The sequence below is a fragment of the Uranotaenia lowii genome, chromosome 3, assembly GCF_029784155.1.
Source record: "Uranotaenia lowii strain MFRU-FL chromosome 3, ASM2978415v1, whole genome shotgun sequence".
NCBI classification, from domain to species: domain Eukaryota; kingdom Metazoa; phylum Arthropoda; class Insecta; order Diptera; family Culicidae; genus Uranotaenia; species Uranotaenia lowii.
Window position 1 is genome coordinate 288329675 of NC_073693.1, and position 24485 is coordinate 288354159.

Below are 24485 nucleotides of genomic sequence, written 5' to 3' on the forward strand. Positions count from 1 at the left end.
TCGCTATTTGGGTTTTAATCATTTGAAATATTAACTGAAACTTAGATTTAAAAATTGTTTTCTTATTCGGAATTCATATTTTTGACTCAGGTTTGAAAGGTAGAATTTAGATACGGAATAAAAATTTAAAATTCAGAATCAGCTCGATGTTAAGTTAATCGAATTTATAATATCAATTTTAGAACTATCACTAAGAATTCAAATTACAGGCGATCGCAACCTTATAATTATGATTCTGGATTCAAAATGAAAACTTTATGTTAGAGTCAGTTTGGACCACAAACGCAATAAAATGTTGATTTTTGAGAAACCTAGATTTTTTTTTAAATTTAATTGGAAACATATTTTACTGTATTTTCCTTCAAATTATTATTTCTATTGCAGGCTGTTCTTTGTCAAAGCTTTAAACTTAAACCTTTAATTTTATTCGAGTTTACAAGAGTAGAAAATAAATCTGATTTGAACCGCAAACTTTATCTCTTACCTTTCTCTTGATATTCTAAAAATATTAACAAATGCCTCAAATGGTCATGCTTGTGGTTTAAAAAAAAGAAGCTTACTTCTTTCTTATTTAAGTTAATTTAAAAAGTTTTTAATTGAAATGAAATTTTCAAATCCCTAATCCCTAAATTTAACTTAAAATTGCAACTTCTATGACATATTTTTGAAATAAAAATTATTTGATTTACTATTCTGTATGCATTCTGAAATTTGGTCCAAAGATGTAAAAATGTGTGATCTAGTACCAGGCCCAGTTTCGTCAAAATTGATGAACGCGATCAAAAATTGTGCTGGGTAGAAAATGAGGTTCATTATTGACCAGCAGACGATTTCATTCTTTTTTGGACAGATGTTTGTACGGAAACATCGTAATCCATGTATTCATGGTTTTTTCTTTCACAAAATCAAAATTTATCACGAAAATTTTTGTAATTGATAAACACTTCATTCGTGCTTTGTTTAGGATTAGAAAATGTTTGAACCGAGTTCAAAATAAGAAGAACAGAGTTTCTGAAATGACCTGCTAAATATACTGATAATCGAATTTGATACACAATTAAAGCGAGTATTATACTCGCTCTTGTGTTAAAATACCAGCTCTGTAAGAAAAATTTATAATTCTAAACTAAGCAGGAATGAAGATTCTATCAATTTACAACATCCTTTGTGTGGTGGTGACTAACGTTTTTCTACAATTTTTTTTTGCTCGAACCATGCATTAAAAAAAAGATATTAAATCATATACTTTACGATTATTAATTACTAGCTGATTTTACCCGGCCTTGCTCGGGTTCGCATAAAATAAAAATCAAAATGAGTCGTTGGAGTTTTCGAAATTTTGGCAGCTTTGTATTCATCATTAGATGTAAGAAATTTTGCCAATTTTAAGCCATGTTAGCTTTGTAAGTTTTGTTTTGTTCTTTTTTAGGTTTTGATTGAGATTATTTATTGTTTTACTCGTGTTCAAAGTTTTGAAAAACTTATAGTTATGAGGTTTGTGTTTAAAGAATTTTAAAACTATTTCTCTTGAATGCTTGTTCATCCTATCATAATAAACATTTTTTTCACCCACCATTTCTAAAGATGCTTTAATAGCATTTACCTGACATCTTCAGCTGATTAAACTGTTTTTAACTTTCACATCCCCCATTTAATGAAAATCTATTTTGGAGATCATCCCACTTTTCAAGTTTGATGATCTCCCTGTAAATGTTATATTCAAGTTTTATTTACTTAGAAACTTTCAAATCATGTTGAACCATAGTTAAAATTCACTTTGCATTTTTTCAATTGTATATGTGCTTTTTAGAATCACTCTGCTTATTTGTTCTTAAATGTTGAAAGTTCCACTAATAGTTTTTTAAAGCTATCGAAAACATCTCTGAACTATCTCTGAACCGAAGTTCCCATTATAATGTTACGAAATAAATTTCATTTGAGTTATATTTCAACGTTTCCATTGTTGGACACAATCCCATTAATTATTTTTAAAAAAGGATCAATGTTGTCAAGTCACATTGATGACCAAAAATGACTCAAAAGTTAGAAATTGACCAATGGAATTGAATTGTATAAAACTCAAAACCTTTAGATTTAGTTTTCTAATCAATTTTCTAACCCCCCGTTTGAATTCCTCGAAGGCTATCCAATAGGATGAATCTAAATCTAATTTTTTCTTTCTCTATCCCTTCTCTATTCTCTAATCCCAAAAATATGAAAATGGATGGCTCTTAAAAGCTGGAATTTATGAAAACGGTTCATAAGTTTTTCAACCCTCAGTCCAAGTAGTTGTTTAGCTTAAAAAGTCAATTCACTGTTCACTGTTCAGTTCACTGTATGTTTCTGTAGACCCTCAAAGACTTAAAGGTATGAGCTTTAAATTAAAAGGCATACAAAATAATTTCCTGGAAAGCTTATTCATCACGATAAACATTTTTTTCATCCACCATTTTTTAGGAAGCTTGAAAAGATTTGGACTTTTATTTGTTATCTTCAAATGATCAAATTGTTTTGATATCTTTCCCATCCTGCCTCTAATAAAAATCTCTTTTGGATATCATTCCACTTTTTAAGACGGATGATCTAGACCTAGGGTATTAGACCTTTATCTACTTTGAAATTTCTAAACAAACATCCGAATCTGGTTAAACCATGTTGAAGACTCACATTGCATGTTTTAAACTATTTGTGTACTTTTTTCGCTTTTTAATTTCACACTGTTTTATGAGTACTTGGTCTTAAATGTGAAAGTTCCACATTTAGTTTTTTGAAGTTTTTGAAACACCGAGTGAATTATAGGAATTATGTTCGTCAAGTTATGTCGTGAGACGGTATACTATGTAAATAAATAAATAATAAGTTTTTGAAAACAAACCAACTCTGAACCGAAGTAACCATTCTAATTTTATATGTGAGTTACATTTCAATGTTCCTATTCTTAAACATTCATCCCATTAATGCTTGTGAAGTGTGAGCAATTTTAAAGTTCATTTGGTTAATTTCGCAGTACTAAACGGTTCTACTATAAGTTTTATGTAAATTGGATGGTAGAATTGAACAAATTGACTCAAAAGTTATAAATTGGCCAAAGAAATAGAACTGCATAAAACTGAAAACCTCAGATTAAATTAATAAAAGTTTAATGTAATGGATTTGTTTCCAACGGAACCAAAAGTTTTTCCAGATTATATACGATCAATTTTCAAATCCCCCGTTAAAATTCCCCGACGGCTTTTAAAGCGTTGAAATCGAGGCCTTCAACTTATAACTCTGAATCTTATTATTATTTTCTTTCTCTATGAGAGATTCTAAAAATTCGGCAATAGTTGGTTCATAAAAGCTGGAATTTATGAAAATCGTTTCATTCAGCAGAAGAAGTCAATTCACTGTTCAGTTCACTGTTTATTTATGTAGACTCTCAAAGCACCCCTGCAGCGGTAGGGAGCACTTTGAAAATCACTACAATTCTATTCAATATATTTCTAACAGGCTAGTTGTATTTTTCAATTCAAAATGTAGGCTCATTATTGCATTCAAATATCTCCTACCAGTACCACGTGCTTAGAACAGAAGAAGGAATAAAAATACCCGCCAAAATTCCCCCTTTCAAATTTTCAAAGATCAGCAAGCTTTGATTTGCTTTCCAGTATACATGAACTTTGAATGGTCGTTGCTAATGCTCGGCCCATAATGATGGTGAAAAAAAAAACCCGCCAAAGGAAACGAAAATCGGCTGCCAAAATGGGTGCCATGACTTTTGGTTCGTGGGAATAAAATAGAACGTTGTATGGGAGGGTCCCTTTTCTTAGGTGGGAGGGGTCCAGAACTATTACTAAAACCTTACCCTGGTTCAACTACATCTCTGTACCAAATTTCAGGCTGATCGGTTCAGCTGTGTGGATTTGTATAAGGTGCATACAAACAAACAAACATATATAGTCCAACTCATCTTTATATATTAGATTAAGTTCTTAACATGAGTAGTTTTTTGTGTTTAAAAGTTTTTTTTATATTAAAACGTAACTTGTAAAATACGTCCTAAAATCTTATAATGTATAGTTTAATTTGGATAATGAAGTCTTAAGTCACAAAATAGAGAAATTATTATCATCAGTGGTTGATATCTTTGGTAAAATTGGCCTTTTTTGATATGTGCGAAAAATATTTTTTAAAGAAAGCTTTAAATAAATACAAAAAAAACTTATTCTACCCTCAAATCAAATAATCCAAATCCTTTGAACTCATGTACTAATTCGAAAATATCAACCAAAATCACATTTTTAAAAGTAGAAGTAAGAAATTTGAAAATTTGCAGTTCAAATCTAATTCATGCAAACTCAATTCAAATTAAAGATTTCAGTTAATTTTTTTTTTCTTCTGAAAACCTGCAACACTCAAAATGTTGATAAAGAAACCGATAACCTGCACTTATTTTTAATTGAAGATGGCATGTTTTTTTCAGCTAATGTTTTTATTTAAAATCAATTCCATAATTTAAATCCTGTTGGTATTTTTTTTAACAACAAAACTTGAAAAATAATTTGAAATGTGTTATTCGAGGGTTCGACTGTATTTTTATTGATGTTTATTTTTTATACGGCAAATTAGTCCAAGCTCCAACAAAACTCCATTTACAGTGAAACTATTCGATTACCGGTATCTAAAACAGTACGCTTTTACAAAAGCAAGACACAGCAACTATTTAACCCCTGAAGATGGTGTCATACGACACCGAAACGTCGGGTATGTAATAATAAAAACTCGTGTCATAAAAAAGCTTGGACTGATTTGCCGTATAAAAAATAAACATAATTTGAAATTTTGAAATTTTACTAGCTATCAAAATTATAACTTAGCGATCTCTTATGATTCCAATTCCTCCTGTGACTAAATAGTCACATAAATATAATTATCTTTATTGAAAAACTAATTAACGAGGTGAATCTGAACCTATTTATATAAATTCCAAATCTGAATTCAGAAACTGCATTTAAAATTTTAAATGTTAAAACTGTTTCCAAAATTCAATACGACTTCTGAATTTAAATTCCTGATCAGAATTTTAAATATGAGCCAAGATGTGAAATCTGCTTCACATCTTCAAATTTTCTGAACCCAACTTGTGAGTTTAAAATTAAATAAAAATTTCGAAGATGAATCTGGTTTCGAGATTTCAATTCTGGATCGAAATTTCGAAGCTTTGTTATGTTTGAATTCTGCATAGGAATAAAGTTGTAGAACTTCGAATTTGGAAACGAAAAAAAAGTCAGAAAGGTTTCATATTTTTTTCATATTCAGAAAATTATTATTTGAATTTTGAAAATGCCTTTTCATTTCAAAAATCATGGATCAAATATAGTATGAAATACAAAACCAAATTAAAACCTGTATTTCAAACAGCTTTTTGTTTCCATAAAAAATAATGCAAAAAACAAATAAATTGGAATAAATTGCACGAAATCTTGAAATTATTGTTTTGGTCTTGAAATCTTCCGGATATTTATTTTTTTTTCGAAATTAACCTAAAATACTTCAAACTTTATATATTTTTCCCTTCAAGTTTTTCGGAAATTTCGAAATGGGGTGGGGGTGGCGGGGTGACTAAAAAAGAAATTGAAATTTGTTCCAGTCTTACTTTAAAGAAAAATAACTTTTAGGTATTATTATCAAAAACGTTATTTTTAGTAAATGTTTGATCATTTGTAGTCATTTTTTTTCATCATATTTTTGATGCATTTTGAACTTTTCTCAATTTGTTTAAAATGTTTGTTTCAATTGGTCATACTTGCTGGTTTTTCATTCTTTATCATTTTTTAGATGTTTTTTGTAATTTTCAATCTTTAGTTTGAATATTTTTTTTAAATTTTTGAATTTTTTATCTTTTTATCATTTTTGAGTACCTACTTCTTAATTTTTTTTAGAAAACTTTTGTTTCTATTGTTGCATTTTATCACCATTTCAGAACATAAAAACGTATTTATGGTATTTGTCTAAAATAAATTGGCCCTATTATAACGAAAACTAAAAGGTAATTTTGTTTTAACAAACCGCACATGTGCCAAAATTGGATGTTGCCAAAATCGAATGTTGCCAAAAACGAACGGGGTCTGTATATTATTCAGATTGATATTTGCATTTTAACCCATTGAGGACTAAATACGAGAATTCTCGTTTTTATCGCTTACCTCAAGTGTGCTACATTTATGAGCATAGCTCTAATGAATTTTAAAATTAAACTTTTCTTCACCAAATTGGACAAAACAGTAAATAAAAGATACTAAAGTTTTAGAAGTTCAATCGATAATGAGATGTAAAAAGCCGAATTTGGTTGTTTCCTGGCTAAGATTTCTTTGCAGTCCTTAATGTGTTAATCAGAAATGAAAATTTGTTTAAAAAAAAATGTAGCAAAGTTCTGAACTTGGGATGAGTTTTTGAGATTTTGTTATTAGTTCTGAGTCAAGATTTTGACTATTGAATTTTAACTCAATCATCAGGATTTGATTTAGAATTTGAAATTTCGAGTATAGAAAGAATACCTTGCTTGCTATTTCTGGACCTTCATGGTGGCGTAGGAGGGTTTAACCCCCAAACACTCCCCCCCCCCCCCCCCGTTCCTGCGGCCATGTCTCTAGTCCAGGCTCTTTGATGGAAATCCAAAATATGATTATAATGGGCCTCAAGATAAAGATACGGGTTACATATGTTGAAGCGATCGTAAATAAATTTATGCTGAAAAGCAGCATGTTGTGCATCTACTCTTGCTTGAATGAAACCAAAACCTAATCTAGAACTTAAAATTTGATTCGTTATTGTTATTAAATGAAGAGATTAACCACCGTAATTAATGTTTGTTACTTAATTTATCCGCCTTTTCGGTGAAAAATGATGTACTTTTTAGTAGGGACATCTTAAAGTCATGAAATTTTATAGGTGGATAGAAATTAGAAGGAATGAAAGATGGTAAAAATGAGCTGGTAGAATTGATTAGAAGCATTATCATCGCATAACAAACTTTTGTTCGGCATGGGCCAACTATTTACTATGAAGTGGTAGATACAAATTCTTATCTTTGGTTATTCTAACCGTAGCTTCAAGATGGAGAGGTTTCATATAACTTAATTTAAAAAAAAAAGATACGGTTAAGGTCAAAGAAAGAAAAACGAGTTACAATTCAATGTGAATGTTGTTTACTTGGGCATCGAGTGATGTTACCTGTCGATAATTTTGAAATCAATGATAAAATACTGAGAAATAAGCAACTTTTCTCTTATAACAAAACATGATGTATCGATTTAATTTCACCAGTTGATCTTTTCCATCAGACTTATTGAAACTTATTTGAAACCAAAAGTCAATGAAAGTTACTTTTTTTCCTAAATTCTGTCTCCAAATTGACTATATCAGCACTCACCTGTTCATTTTGGTGGGCGGTGTCGCATAAGGGACCCCCAGGAACGCCTCCACCGGTTTCAGAAATTTGTAGCCCTCGAGCGGCAGTATCAGACCCTGAAGTCGGCCATAGCGCGTCTGCACTATCCGTTGACTGAGCCGCGAATTCTTGTACAGATCCATGGTGGACCCGTTCAGATGCCTTACGAGCAGGAAATAGATCACACAAAAGTACTGCCACTTGACGTACGTCATTGTTGGTTTGGTTTTTTTTACTCTAGTTGCCTTGATTCAGGATTTGGTCACACAATTTATTTATTTTTCTTTTACTTTATTCGGTAATTACTTTTTCCCGCTGGTGGGAGAATTTTTTTATCTTCTGATTCTTCGTTTGGCTGCTCGCTGCTGCTGGATGGACTGAAAAGTTGAAGTGTTGCGGTTGAAGTTTTCCGCTTTCGTTAGCTCATTTCATTCGGTTGGCTGTATTTTTATTGGTTTTTTCCTGGTTTCCGTTCTTGATCTTGTGGAATGGGGGGATGAGTGTCGAAGTTCTTTCGTGGAAGTGGATTTCAAAATTGTTTTTCTTCCGACTGATATTGAGGAACTTTTCGCTTCTGAACCGCAAGAATGCTGTCTGCTGCCAGGGAGCTATTTGTTTCGTTTGCAATTTGTTTTGCTTCGATTCTCGCCTTCTCGTTATTTTTTTCTTGTTATGCTTGAGGAATCTCCGCAGATGGCTTTTCAATATATTGGATCGAATCTGGCGGAAGTGTGACACCGGTGGAGGAATTTTATCGCAATGGTTTGCCCATAATTGCGGAATAACGACTTCTGTTGCTGTATATCACTTGGCCGGACCGAGTTCTCGTTATGGCTTTCGATTGCAGTCCGACCACCTCTAATGTTAGCAGATTCCGCCCCTTCCGGTCCATCGATGGTCTATGCCTTATCAGTCCCATTCTTGAGGCAAAAAATAGCACTTCACAGTTCCGGAACCGAAAGAGGAAGAGAAAAAACACCCAACATGTCGCTCCTCAACTTCCCATCGAATTTATGGAGCTCACCAATGTGGGTGGGTTTGTTTCGATATCACTTCATTATTGCATTCCCGAGTTGTGGCTGCAGAAGAAGGAGGACAATCGTGAAACTAGTCCCAAGTCTAGGGAATACGTAAACGAAACGGTTCCAGACAGCTCTTATGGACCGGTACCAGAATTTATTGGGTGCCCTCGAACAGTTGCTTTCCGGAAGTCTAGAGTCTAGAGAGCGGGTCCGCACTTAACGACCGTCAGATGGTGATAAAGAAGCTCACCCGGATGTGGACCCGAGTCTCAAGTCTTGCTTAGACTAAATGGTTGAACCCGGAAACAGCTGCTCTCCGGCTTCTCAAAGATGACAACGTCCAAGTCCCAATCAAGTTGCCGACCATTTATTGGCTGCCATAAACATCCTTTTTCCCAAAGCAATCCTCAGTTCAGGATGATGGTAGGGGTGTTTCAATATTTTCCACAACAACAATATCGAGACAAAATTAAGACCGCTACTAGCTAGAGCTGAGTTCCAGGTGCTGCAGCAGTCGGTTGCCAGATGACTTGAATCACTTTTCCAGCTTGTTGTTCAATGTTTGTTGGTTCAAGCGAGGTGGAAAAACTTCCGACTCCAGCCGGGATTTGTTGTGCTGGGTGCTAAAGTGGAGATTATAGTTTTCTGCGGGATGGATTTTCCTGTTAATCCATGCGAAGGGGTTTGGTAGAAGACGGTCTTGATATTATGATGTCTTTTTTAGTTGCAGCTGTTGTGGCGTCTGGAAAGAAATAGAAAAATCGGAAAACAATTAGGTGATGAAAACGTAGATCTTGCAGACATTTTTCTATTAATAGCTTTATTATCATCTTTTGAAACATATGTAACCTTTATGGTATAAAACTTGTTATTATGGTATTTGTATTTAAAAAATTGTGTTTTCAAGCCTTAAAAATACTCATGATATGTTGAAAAGTTTGATAATTATTGAGAAAAACCATTCATCATTTCGTTGCATACACTACAGTATCCATTTACCGACCAATTTTCCTTTCCCAGGAATCGGGAAATCTGGTGGTTAGTTTCCCGGGAATTTTTGGGATCCCGGAAAGTATTCAAAAACATGTAAAATATATGCACTTTGATTGAAATCAAGCTTATCGAACCTTCCGTGCGTAGAAACCTATTAGGCCGAAACAAATATTGATTTGTTCTTTGGTCAACCCCCCCCCCCCCCCTCTCCCCTTCGAAATTTTCAAATATTTTGAAAAATTTATCAAATATTTTTTTTTTTTAAACATATATATTTCGGTTTTTATTTTCTACAATGCATTCATTCTACAAGGTCTCGCAATGTAACGTAAAATCTAGAGCCCCTACCGTTAAATCACTGCTAGCTTCTAAGATAAAGTTTACATATACTATAAACAATTTTAGCGCTTTATTTCTTCTCACTGCTCTGGTATTTTTAAAATCAGGATATACAAAATTCTGAAAACTTACTCTCTTATTCAAAGCTGACTCTAATTTAGATTTTAAAAAAGACCACAAATGTACAATTTTTCTGCAACTGGATAATTTATGTTCCAAATCTTCAACAACTGTCGGACAGTGCACACAAAATGCACTATCAGCCCTATTCTGCCGGAACATCAACGCTGCATGTGGTATCCATTGATTCACCAGAAGATAATACAAAGATTTTTCCATTGTAGAGAGAGTTCGGTTCCGAATGTTCTTCCAAACCTGTTTCCATTCCACCGATGGGTTTTCTGCAACGATTTTAGGTGTTTTCATCGTTCCTCTGAAGACCTCTAAAAGTGATGTTGTGGATGGGTTTTCTCGAACTTGATCAGCGATGTAGGGCAGCTCACGAGCGACTATTTTGAGGCATGGATATAACGCTGGAATGCCTCTTGAATAAGGTGGATTAAAGATTAATCCATCAATTGTTGAAGCAAAAGGCATGTTTTCTCGACAGCATACAAAACGATTAAGCAAAAGTGCTTTGCATTTTTGCATCGGTAGATGAAGATTTAGACCGCCTTTCTCGACTGCAAGACCAAGCTGCTCCATCGAAACTCTGGTTGGATGTCGTTCCCAGATAAAGTTTCCGATCTGAGACGTTATCCGAGCTGCTGATGAGATGGGGATGCCAAGGATTGATGCCATGAACCATAATTTCGACATAACAAAGGTGTTGATTACGGTAACTTTTTGAAGTAAGGACAGGATACGTGGTTTGAATTTCCACATAAGCTGTGATGTCTTCCTGATGACGTCGCACCAGTTTTCCTCAATTGTACGCTTAGCTGAATTGAAGAAGATGACGCCAAGAATTTTTACTGATTCGCAAAGGGTGAACCAACCAGGGGATCTCGTACTCTGTTGGGTTCCGATGTTGATTGCCAAGGTCTTGTTAGTGTTAAGAACTGCTCCAGAGCAAAGCCCAAACTCGTTGAATGCGTCCAAAATCCGTTGAAATTTATCGTCGTTCTCCACGATTATCGAAATGTCGTCAGCATACGCCAAAACTAGCTCTTGTGGGTCGTTACATATGGATAGGAGTTTTTCTAGGAGAGGGTGCAAATAAAGGACAAAAAGGTGCATGCTGAGGGGATCACCTTGTCTAACGAAGCGTTGGATAGGAAAGGACGGGGACAGATTTCCGTTTATCATTATTTTCGAGGTCGATTTCGACATGATGTTACCCAACAAAGAAATAAAGACAGGATGAAATTGCAGACTTCTTAAAACACATAACAGTTAGCTTTGATCAACACGATCAAAGGCGTGATCGAGGTCGAAAGAGATGAGCCTTCCTGATCTTCTTCGACAGTTGTATTCTACAACGCGGTCTTTAATGGCTGTCAATGCTTCGAATATGTTACGATTACTGTTCGAACATTTTTGTGATGGATTCAAAATATGATGTTGTTCCATTATTTTTTCTACTCGCTGCTTCAGAATCCGTGACAAGAGCTTATAGTCAAAGTTTAACAATGAAATCGGACGGTATGCTTTGATTGTGTCATCACTGGTTTTCTTCTTGGTCAGTACTATGATTCCCTCCAGAAAACTTTCAGGAATGTTTCCATTAAGCGCTTCGTTCAAGATTAAATTGAGTTGTCTATGGATGATATCGTAGGCTTTCCAATAAAATTCTTTGGGGATACCATCACTTCCTGGAGATTTTCGAGAGGCACTTGATTTAATAGCAAAATAGATCTCTTCAGTGGTTATATCTCTCATCAATTGTTGGTTGAATTCAGAAGTTGGCTCAATCTCTCTGTTTACAGGAAAATTCGAGCTCGTCGTTACGTTTTGTCTGCTATACAAACCACGAAAGTAGTCTGTAATATAGTTCTCGATTTCAGCTGGATCAGTTAAGACTGTATCCTGGCATCGGATCGTCGAAATATGACTCTTTTTTCTACGTTGCATTCGTTCACCCAGCTGAAAGGAGGAAATTTTTTCACCTCCTATGTATGTATCGTTCAGCCGTTGAAAAGATCTTGAAAACCGGTTTTGATGCAACAACATCTCTGCTTTGACTTTGTTGACTTCTGCAGTTGATTGGGGATTATTTAAAAGATTATTATATGCGACTGTCAAATTGCGATATAGTAGTTCATTTTTAGCATGAAACTCTTTAAAAGCTTCATTAGTTTTCCACTTAAAGAAGCTTCGTATTTTGGGCTTAGCGCATTCAATATAAATTTTATGAGAATTCAACTACATGAATGAACTTATGTCTTAAATGAAAATTAAAATTTATGATATAGGTCTTAGTTTAGGATTTTGCAAGAAGTTTCATTAGTTTTTTTCAAGTGTCTTACACGCTTATTCTGCAATTTAGTTCCCCTCAACATCTAGATTAATTTTCATGAATAATGTCGGGAAAATATTAATTTTGAAAGATATGCGAAAAAGTCGCATGCTCAATTAATAACATAGGTAATTAAAACATAATTTATATTAAATTATATGTTTGATTTCTTAAACATCGGTATCTTCAGTTGAAATTCTATAATTTCACTGTACCCTTTGATGTTTTGACAGGATAAGGGTTAAATAACGAGCGCAGGAAAAAATAAACTAATAGTGTTTTCGTTTATTGGCAGTGGCAACCTAATTACCCACGAGTTTTGCCCTAACTGCTGTTATTATGTTCGGTTATTAATTCAGAAGTCCACTAGTTTTGCCCGAAATTTGAACCTCAAGCAGGCGGTTGCACCTCGTAAAAGTTGTCAGTGTTGGGGGTAAGCATAAGGGTGAGTATAGCAACCATATATTTGCATCGTCCCGGGTAACGATTCTGTTTGTTTATTCAGAAAAAGTTTTGCCCGCGCGAGTGGAGATAAACGAAAACGGCATAAGTCTGCCAATTTTCTATCAGGGCCAACTTACAGGAAAAGTATTTGATAACAAAATAAAGTCACTACCATTTTTAATGCATACGCTTTGTGATTATAAAATAACTTTTTTATCACAAAAAAGTTTAAATCAATATTTAAATATTTTGAGCTGCGACCCAGAGATGGGTCTTGACTCAAACATTCAGTCAGCGAAACTTTTTTGTAGAGAAATGAATCCAGTTGTGTAAGTTGAAATTTCAGGGACTAGCTAAGATGAAAATTGATGTTGAAAAACATGCGAAAAAATTCGCCTTGTCTTCCGATAGGACTTGAACCCATCCAAACTTGAGTTCAACTACCGTAAGTTGAAATGATGGGAATAGAAATAGATTACGAAAATGATGATGATAACATGGGAAAACAATTCTCTTCATTCCGATAGACATCGGCACTCGACCAGTATAACTTTCATATGCCAGGTTGACTCCTGTAGTAGGTTGTTAATACATGGGCCCCGGAGAGGCGCAAGATGTGGGTTCAAGTCCTACCGAGAGACAAGGTGAATTTTTTTCGCATGTTTTTCAACATTAGTTTTCTTCTTGTCTAGTCCCTTAAATTTCAACTAACACAGTTGGATTCATATCTGTACAAAAAAATAACAAAAATTTTAAAAGCAAAAATGTGGTGTTCTTCAAATTTGTTTTTTGTTGTTTGGCCTGAAAGATCGTACACATAAAATTCAAAACTTCTACTTCACATAAGTATCATCCACATACGTACGATTTGAAAGAAACGCCAGTTTTACCATATTTTGAAAACAGTTCTTTTTTGGCTTAATGCATTTAATTTTAGAGGTGATCTAGAATTGCTTTCTTGAATTCTGGTTTATGTACTTAAATTCGCCATATTTTGAAAAATTTATGGATTTTTCTGATGCTGCGAAATAGAATGAAATCATATAATTTGAACAACTGGACAGAAAATATGCTTCAAGTTACAATATCATCGAAAACTAGTTCCTGTGGTAATCCAAGATTCTTCCAAATATTTTTTTTAAATTGTAATTATGCATTTTTTTGTCTTATTTCATGGAAAATTTGAGAAGAACAAAATTAATAAATTAGCAGCAGTATCTCCAACATCAACAACAATTCGGTACTGCGATTCCCAGCAGTACAACGGGGATCTGAATTCGAGTACATCTTCAGACTCAACAAACAGATAAATATCGTACATTGTTTGATTCCAGTTTTTGGAACTGGACATATAGGATTGGGTTTATAAAGTGTCACCACGCTCCGTAACTTTATTGCAAAATGAATTGAAAATCTTTTGGTCCGAATGATTAAAGCAATAGTATTTTTCTTGAGAAATTCAAGGTGGTGGAATGTTGAATTTATCAAACATGTAAAAATGCAGAAATAACATAAAAAACTAAATAAAAAATAAGATAAATAAAATAACTCGAATTCATGAGGAAGTCATGCAAATAGAATACAGAATTTTTTTTTCTTCCATAGATTCGCTTTGTAACTTGTTTAAAACTACTACCATCATAAGCTTTTATTGTAAATCAACTGATTTAACTAATGATATAATTTAAATGAAATTTTCTATATCTAATAATATTATTATGTTTTTGGAGAGTCTTGCACACTTATTCTGTAATTTAGATCCGCTCCCTCAGTGTTTTACTTTATTTTAAAGAAAAATATCGGATACTTATTAATGTTGAAAATTATACAAAAAGGTTTTAAAATTAATTTGAAATTAACAAAAAACTAAATTGTTCAATGTTTGACGAGGGAATGAAAATTTTATGTAGAGTTAGTTGTCCATCTTAGAAGCCTTAAAGCGGTGGTTTGTAAATAATTATGTTTTTCTCGTAAATGGACTGGAGTTTTATATCTTTCAGGAAATTTATTTATAATTCATGATCTTATCTGCAAGTTTCAATGAACAATTTCAACATAGATTCAACCGTTGCAGAAAGATTTGCAAAGATATGCATGATCAACATTTCCATCTTTGAACTTACTGTTCCTATGTTGGTACTGAACTGGTACCTTTCATGGGACCTAGAATTGAAATTTCCATAAAAAGTATGATTTTTTAGAACTATATAACTAAATTCATTAAAATGTAATCTTCAATCAAATTTTATCATACAAATTATAAAAAAATTGATATGAATATCTCAAACAATTTCATTCCCTGTCGGCACTATCAGCAGAACAATAACTGAAACTTTTTTTGTGTTTACCTACTTGTAGTTTATTTGCGTAAATCTGACAAAAAATGTTAGAGATGTTCAATATTCGTTATGAAATATGTCCCAATTAAAAATTCACATCTTTGTTGGTTTGTTGGAATTGAAACGAAATTTTGGTGATGTCAGGTCTAAAAATGGATCATCAAAGTCGAAAGTCTCCTATTTTTGGACCCTGTAAAGTAATTTCCCCTTAAACTTTGGCTTGTACAGTAAAAAAGTAATATTTCCTAATTCACTCTTAATTCTCAAAACGCGCCTTCCAAATTGACCTGTCAGATTTTCTACTGATGGGGAGGGCAAACATGTGTAAAAACGTTGAAAATTTTATTATAAAGCCTTTTTATGGCAAAAAGCAGCATGGAAGGATTCAGGAAGAATGATAGTTCATTGTGTGTATAGAATAGAGCTTTCAGAATTTTTTCAGCACGCATCCGGGCCGGGCAAATGCAATTTTATACTAAAAAACCTAGCAAAATTCGGGCATTTGATTTCATAATTGATGACCGAAAATCCGGACAATATCTGCGCAAATTTTGGTCAAAACCTAGAAACTCCTCAACAAAAATCAAGAAAAAAATGTTTTTTTTAAATTTTCCTTCAAAAGTCATCGACAGACTTCAAATCGTAACTAAGGCTTCTAAAAAACCTATCATGATTAATAATAATGGGAATAAATCCGGGCAAAACCCGAGCATTTTCCAATGAAATCCGGGCAACCGTGCCGGGCCGGACTATTCCCAAATTTTGTATTAAAAATCCGGGCAAAACCGGATAAAACCGGGCAATCTGGCAACCTTAGTATAGAAGTAGCTTCATCCTTTGCTAGAAAAATTAATTATTAACAATTTTTTACATTTTGAGACTAAAGGAGGAGCACTCACGCTACCTGATTTGTGCATACTTGAATCGACCTTTTTAATGAAATTCATGTATCCAATAGCGCTACAGAAAAGGTCTTATGATTGAATCAGAATACTATACACATTTTTGTGCAAATATCTTGAGGTTTTTTAAGCGGACGTCACTTAAAGTTGACTGTTTTTTTATTGTTAGACTACTAACATATCTTTAAGTTATTATTAAAAGCTTCTTGGTTCATCTTAATTTTGATTTTCTTTAATACGTGATGCATAATTTGATTCATAGATTGTACTTTTTTGCGATGTGAGTAGAAAATATGATGTGAAAAATGTGGCAACCAAATATCAAATGCATTTCCTGAAGTTTATTTTCAGTTTCCAAGACAAATAAAAAAAACATTAGTGTTTAGTTTAGTGTTTCGATGATATGAAGTATGATATGGCAGAACGGCAACCTCGGTAGTTGTTTTTTTTAACAACATGTTGAACTTTTTTATTAGATTTTTCTTGTTGATACGGATGAAGAAAGCAAGCAAAATATTTTTGGAATGATCCAGCAAGTGTGGCTCCAGAGAGCTAGATATCGATACAGTACTTTGAAAAACTTCTTACTGTTTTTCACAAGTCCTTATATTATCGTCCTTTTTTCCTTTTTTACATTTATTTATGGTAAACAATTAATGTTTATTAAAATATCATAACAAATAGCTCGAAAATAAAAGCATTTGGAAAATAATGCCAATTTTCTTATTTTGTGGATACTGAGGAAGAAAGTTGTCAAAATATTTGGAGAATGGTGTAAAAAATGTGTCTCCATCGATAAAGAAGTTTTTCCAGTGTTTCGATACAGTCTCATTTAAGCTAAGGCTACGATCATAAAGAATCCGGGCAGTTACAAATGTGTATATTTTAAAAACTATTCATTTGATCGAAAAACTTTCAATGAAAGAAATTTAGGTGTTGTTATGACATTTAATGAAAAATAAAATCGTTGTTTAGAAGAAATGCTCTTACTTTACTTTAAAACCCCTTTTTCATCTTTGCACACTTTTTTTAGTCTTGTATTGATCTACTATTCTTACCGCAAAAGTAAAACCTTTGCAAAATCATTATATTTTACACAAATTCACCTAAAAAAATAATTAGAATGTGGTTTTAACCTTTATATGTGTAGGCATCTCTAAGTATTCAGAATAAACACACGAGTTCATGAACCTTGGAATTTGTATGACCAAGAGATTTTTGAACTACAAAATTAAAAAACTTACTTTTACTGAAAAAATGTTAAAAGTTGTACCTAGCTCCACGGAGAAAATTTGTCAATGAAATTTATTTATTTATAATTTCTTGGCTTCAAGCGAAATTTTAATGCGAAAATCTTTTGCGATGAACCAAATTTGAAACTTTATCCGTTTTGCATTGTTTTCTTTGTTTACAGAGGATTCTTTACATTATTATGTCCTTTAAAGTCACTTCATGATAAGTGTGCCAATATATGTTGTTTTGAAATGTGCCGCCATTTTAAACAGTTGGTATTAATTGTGTTTCAATTGTTGGCAAAAATAATGTTAGAACTATTCGACATTGTATACAAAATTTATGAACATGGAACATTATTTTTGAAGCTCCAAATAATTATTTTTTCCTAATTTTCTTTATCAATGAACAGAGCAAATAAAAATCGAATTTGATATACAGCAACTTCAAATCGAAGTGTCATCAAATTTATTGTTACAAAAGGACACTGAAAAACTATACCAACTCCTGGTTCAAAGCCTAAGGCTTTTTTAATCTTGGTTAATATTTTTCTTGAGACAATAGTATTAATTTTTGATCCTTTCGATGTTTGATGATGAGAAAATTTTGAATCCAGGAACTTCTCAACGAAAATCATAAAGAAAAACACTTGGACCATTTTTTTGCAACGAAAAACTTTAGCAGATTTTAATTGTGTTCTAAGCTCCTTGCAATGAATTCGGACAGAATCTATTTGGGTTTTATTCATCAAAATATTTCAACTAGGCCGGACCGAACCTTTCTCAAAATTTTATCAAATATTCTAGCAAATCCAGGTTAAACCCGCCAATCTGAAAGTTTTGTGTAAATAATTTTAATGAATTTTAAAGTTGCTTTAATTCCGAAGCAAACATGACTTTTTCTAGCAAAATTCTTCTCATGCGCTGATTGTGTTTTTTATTCAACCCATAAGGAAGATCAATAATCACCTGTGTCTATTTACTGGTTCAACGTGAAGAGTACCTACATTGGCTTTGAAAATGGGCACCATAACTTCTTACATAACGACGGATGAGCATCATTGGAGGACTTCAGCAAACTTTGATTGCTTCTGATCCCTTCCTACACTGGGTTATTTGAATGAAAAGTGATATTGAAGGAAAATCGGGTCCATGACTTTAATTTTATGTCTTCGTCGTGCTTTTTTTGCACGAAAACGAATAAAACAAAAAAAAGGCCTGCAAATCGGATCAACTCTATCATATTATTTCGTGTTCGCGTCTATGCTCGCCTCCATTTTGATATAGATATAAGAAAGGATTTATTTCTAAGCTTAGTTCAAATATTTCTTTTTATTTTTATCTTTCATTTTTCTTGCTATACGGCTAATCTTGCTATTTCGTTGAATCAGATGAAACAAAACTCAAAACCAGTCAGAACTGAGGTAAGAAATTATCATAACTTAAAAATATTCTACGTACCTTAAAGAAATTTTCTTGTCTAATTACAAATCCTGTCACCACCGTCGTCTTCGGATACTTCCGATGAATGTTCTCGATTACCCACGCTCACGCCGACACTTAGATGTGTCTGAGGAATTTCAATAAAATATTTTCATTTGCAAAAATCTACCCCAACTGAAAAGGGACTCGGTAACAGAACACCTGAGGTGATTTGCAAAAAAAAAGGGGAGCGAAAACAATCCCCAGAGTCGGGCAAAAAATCGACAATTTGCGATTCAATTACCACCAGTTGTAACTTAATTATGCAAATGGGACAACCCGAAGTGGCCGTGTTTGTTTACTGTGTGTGTTTATGTGTTTCAGAGAGGGAGTTTTTTTTAATAATATTAAAAGTAACAGAGTGTAAGTACCAGGTTGTTCGTATTTGCGTGCGTGTAAATGGTAAAACCATGTTAGTACGTCGTAAAGTGATTGTTTTAATTTGTATTTTTTCGCGAAACGCGCCGGCTCTCCTCGATATGGTTTGATGATGGTTGGATGAAGGGCGGAAAGCAGACGAGAGCAACGCCATCGCTAGGATTGGGAGTTTTTCCTTTGATGTGGAAACTTTGATCTGCACCAGGTGGATGTTAATTAACTCAACACTTATGGTTCAGGAATAAAAATCGGTCTTTCTGCATTGAAAGCTGCCGAGCTGTCTGTATGTTTTTGTACTGAAGTAGCCGAATATAATTTGTTTTCCCATATTTTTTCTCGGTTCGATAACTTCTTTGATTTAACGGATTATTATTATACTTATGAATAATATTACTGGCGATATAATATGCAATTCTGAAGGGTGGAATGAATTTTTTACATCAAACAGTTTTGATGGGATTTGCAACTTAAAAAGTTTAAAAGAAATTGTTTATCAATCACAATTTGGGATTCAAGTATCTTACTGATCCCTCAATGATTTGTGCAGTCGAAGAAAAGATTTGTTTTTTCCTGGATAAATTATAAATCTCTGGAGATCTAGATTGTACGTCTCGGTGGTCGAGAGGTTGGCGTGATAAGATGGTAATTGCTGGGTCCTCTGATGGCATGGGCTCGATTTCCATCTCGGTACTGGGTGTTAAATGGTAATCTTAAGTTGTCCTTGTTAATTCAGTTAGCAAAGCTTAAATCGACTATGACAATGTACACTGTATCAAAAAATTGTTCGTACAGCACGTACCTTGAAATCCAAACAATCAAAAAGTGCACTTTTTCAGTCAATTAAAATACTACAATAACATCATTCTCTGCAGAAACTAGTCCTTTTTGTAGATCAGTATTAAAAATGTTTATGAATTAAACCTTTAAAATAATCTAATTCATTTTGTATAGACAGTCCCAAAAACGACGTCAAAAAATTGCCGTACACTGAGGTCTTTGTCAAATATTAGTCAAGTAAACAGTTATATGTCAGTCTGTCAAACGCAGAAACGTGAGTTGAATCCCAGCAACGACAATTTCCTGTGGTCTGAGCGATAATTACGGTAAAATGAACTTTATTAAGCATAAATCAGTAGATTTCAACAATTTGTGGATTAAATTAACAGGAAAATGTCTGCTCCTCACAAAAAAAATCCCGTTGACATCCGGAAACTGATTCTTGACCTAAAGAATGACGGTAAAAGCTTGTCCGAAATTTATTTATTTGCTTGTCTTCGAATTACGCATAGAATAGTAAAACGGCCATGATCGTTGGTTCAGTATGTCCTTCAGAACTTTAAGAAGACTTATCGTATAAGCTGATGGTTGGTTTGATCGTATTTTCGGGTCAGAACCAAACAATCATATTTATATTCCTGTAGACGCGTAATATGACTGATAAATCTCCGTGAATGAATGTCAAGTTTCCGGTGCCATTTGCGCTGAAAGCATACCACACTATTACATGGCCACCACAGTGCTTAACTGTCAGTCACAAATTTTTCGGATCCAATTCAGTATTTGGATTACGCCATAATCTCACATGTCCGTCAGACCCAAAACTATTAAATTAGCTTTCGTCAGTGAATATGGCGTTCTGCCAGAACTCTTCCGGTTCCAGGACATACTTTAGAGCGTATTCCAGCCGCTTTTTCCTATTTTTTGCAGATATAAATATAATAATGAAGTATGTTCCGTGCCGTTTGAGGATTAACCTGTAGATATGTTTTCAAAATTCTTCAGGCTGCTAGTTTCGGGGCACTGATTTTAGGATTCTGACTGATTTCCCTGACAATGATGCGATGGTGACGATCCGTAAGCTTCAGTTTGCGGCCTCTTCCTGGAGTGGTCTCCAAGGAGTTAGTGTTTTTAACGTTCTGAAGGACATGCTGAACCGACGATCGTGGCCGATTTACTATACCTGCAATTTCGGACAAGCTTTTACCGTCATTCTTCAGGTCAGCAATCAGTTTCCGGATGTCAACGGGTATTTTTTTGTGAGGAGTAGATATATTCTTGTTAATTTTTGTGGATTTAATTAACAAGAAAATTTCTGCTTTTCACAAAAAAATACTCGTTGACATCCGGAAACACTAAAATTTACTTATTTATTCTAGATAAAGTTCATTGTACCGTATTTATCACTCAGACCACTGGAAATTGTCTTTGCTGAGATTCAACTCACGTTTCTGAGTTTGACAGACTGACATATAACTGTTTACTTACTTACTTAATGATCCCGCGCCGATCCTCCGGTGCATAGGGCCGTGGTAAAAGACCTCCACTGTTGACGATCCGGAGCCAGCGACTTCACCTGGTCCCAGTCAAGATTCTCGTCGACAGTTCGGATTTCAGCGGCTAGGCTTCGCCGCCACGAGTTTCTGGGCCTGCCTCTTCTTCGATGACCTTCTGGATTCCAGTCAAGCGCCTCTCTGCAAATCTCGTTTTCATCTTTTCGCAGCGTGTGCCCAATCCATCTCCACTTACGTTCCCGAATCTCGATTTCTAGCGCCCTTTGATGACACCGGCGATGTAGTTCCTCATTCGAGATCCAGTTGCCAGGCCACCAAGCGCGGATGATGTTCCGCAGACAGCGGTTTACAAATACTTGCAGTTTTCGCGTCGTCACCGCATATGTGCACCAAGTTTCGCACCCGTACAGCAATACGGATTTGACGTTTGAGTTGAAGATTCGGATTTTTGTTCGTAGAGAGATCTGGCGTGACCGCCAGATGTTTCGGAGACTCGCAAACGCAAATCGGGCCTTTCTGATCCGGGTTTCGATGTCTTTCCTGGTACCACCATCAGGCGTTATCTGGCTACCAAGATACTGGAAGCACTCCACTTTCTCAACTTGTTGCCCAGCTACCATGAAACTGGAGGGATTTCCTGTGTTGATCTCCATTGACTTGGTCTTTCCGACATTGACTTTGAGACCTGCTGCCTTGGAACTTTCGGTGAGGTCGTCGAGTTTGCTCTGCATGTCCGGTTGTGTTTGGGCGAGCAAAACAATATCGTCAGCCAGGTCAAGGTCGTTCAGTTGCTCCATTGTTAAAGGATTCCACGGCAATCCTCGGTTCGGTGCACAGTCGATCGATCCAGTCAGAATCTCATCCATTACGATGAGGAAAAGTAGCGGTGATAAGATACATCCTTGTCTCACTCCAGCAGTTACCGGGATTGGTTCGGACAAGACACCATCGTGCAAGACCTTGCACGAAAATGCCTCGTATTGTGCTTCGATGAGATGGACTAGTTTCTCTGGGACCCCTCGTCGCCTTAGAGCCGCCCAGATGTTTTCATGATTAAGTCGGTCGAATGCTTTTTCGAAATCAACGAACACCAGCAGAAGAGAGTCCTGGAATTCGTTGATTTGTTCCAGTATGATTCGTAGCGTTGTGATGTGGTCCACACATGATCGTCCGGATCGGAATCCAGCTTGTTGCCGTCGGAGTGTAGCGTCGATTTTCTCCTGGATCCTGTTCAGGATCACTTTGCAGAGTACTTTGAGGGTTGTACAGATCAACGTTATGCCTCGCCAGTTACCGCACTCTGTCAGGTCTCCTTTCTTCGGGACCTTTACAAGGATACCCTGCATCCAGTCGGCCGGGAATGTTGCAGTATCCCAGATGTCAGCGAAAAGACGGTGCAACATTTGTGCTGACAGGGCAGGGTCGGCTTTCAGCATTTCAGCAGGGATGCAATCGATCCCAGGTGCTTTGTTGGATTTCATGTTTTTGATTGCCGCTTCTATTTCAGCCAGCGAGGGCGCTTCCGAGTTGACGCCATTTATGCGACTTACTGTTGGCGCTTCAAGCTGCGGGTTCTGTTGGCCATCGCTATTCGTGACTCGGAAGAGTTGTTCGAAGTGCTCAGTCCATCGTTTGAGCTGATCTGTTCGATCGGTCAATAACTGACCTGCTCGGTCTTTCAGCGGCATTCTTGCATTAGTCCTTGCACCACTGAGGCGGCGAGAAATGTCATAAAGTAATCGGATATCTCCATTGGCGGCGGCTCTTTCCCCCTCTTCGGCTAGGGAGTTTGTCCAGGCTCTCTTGTCTCGTCTACAAGCTCGTTTAACTGCCTTTTCCAGCTCCGCATATCGTAAGCGGGCGGCTGCTTTGGCTGACCCGGTACATGCCTGCTCAATTCCGACTTTCGCCTTTCTCCGATCATCGACCATCCTCCAAGTTTCATCCGACATCCAGTCACTTCTTCTTCCACAAACTTTACCGAGAGTACCATGGCTCGTCGTGATAAAGGCATTCTTGATTCCACACCACTGTTCTTCGACTGTTCCGTCTGTCGGCAGCTCCGAGGCTCGGGATTCTAGCTGTTCAACGTATGCCCTTTTCACCTCTGGATTCTCCAACCGGCGGACGTCGTATCGACACCCGACTTTCTCCTCACGCCGTTGGACACGCGCAACTCTCAGTCGTATCTCGCCAAGGACGAGGTGATGGTCAGATGCAATGTCTGCGCTTCGCTTGTTGCGGACATCAAGAAGGCTCCTTCTCCATTTTCGGCTGATGCAGATGTGGTCAATTTGATTTTCTGTTCGGCCATCTCGGGATACCCAAGTGACCTTATGTGCTGGTCGATGGGGGAAGAGCGATCCACCGATCACCATGTTGTTGTTGCCACAAAATTCTACAAACAGCTCTCCGTTTTCGCTCATCTGTCCTAGGCCATGGCGCCCCATGATGCGCTCAAGGTCTTGATTGTCGGAGCCAATCTTTGCGTTGAAGTCGCCCAAATGGATTTGAATGTCACCCTTCGGAATTCTCTCTACCACGCTGTTCAGTTGACTGTAAAACTGCTCTTTCTCCTGCAAATCGGCAACGTCAGTTGGCGCATAACACTGGACCATTGTAAGGTTTCTAACCCGTGTTCTAAATCTGGCTACGATTATTCTTTCGTTTATCGGTTCCCATCTAATGAGGGCCGCGTAGGCCTGCGGGCTTAACAGGAAACCAACTCCTCGTTCCCGAGTAGCATGTTCTCCTCGTATGCCAGAGTAAAGCAGGACTTGCCCGGATTGTGTCTTGTGTTCTCCAGTATTAGGCCAACGGACTTCGCTCAGTCCCAGAATTTCAAGCTTGAGGCGGCTAGCCTCTCTAGCAAGTTGTTCCAGTTTGCCTTGTTGGGCAAGGGTTAAAACATTCCAAGTTCCAATTCGTGTCCGTGTTTTCATGCTAAAAGTCGTCGCCAAAGTTCCAGATCGGTCATTTCTTTCGGATTCCGTAACAAGTTATGAATCGGGAGCAGTAGGTTGTTAGCCTAAAGTCCCTATCCCGCGATGGGGCTGCCATCTTGGACTTAGCTGGCGGGAGCCGCATTTCATAAATTCAGCCGCTTGCTGCAAGACAGACGCTGTTTGAGCCGCCCCTGACCTGGAGAACAGACGCTCGGTTGTTGTTGCACGCCG

General features: G+C 35.9%; 1 protein-coding gene across 1 annotated transcript in view; it reads right to left on the reverse strand.

The window, feature by feature from the left end:
- Positions 1-24485, reverse strand: part of LOC129757909 (neuroligin-4, Y-linked-like) — a 525864-nt gene that overhangs the window by 429513 nt on the left and 71866 nt on the right. Inside the window, exon 2 of the mRNA XM_055755293.1 lies at positions 7412-9193. Coding sequence (XP_055611268.1) covers positions 7412-7644 — 233 coding nt within the window. The 5' untranslated portion in view covers positions 7645-9193. The remainder of the gene's footprint in view (positions 1-7411; positions 9194-24485) is intronic.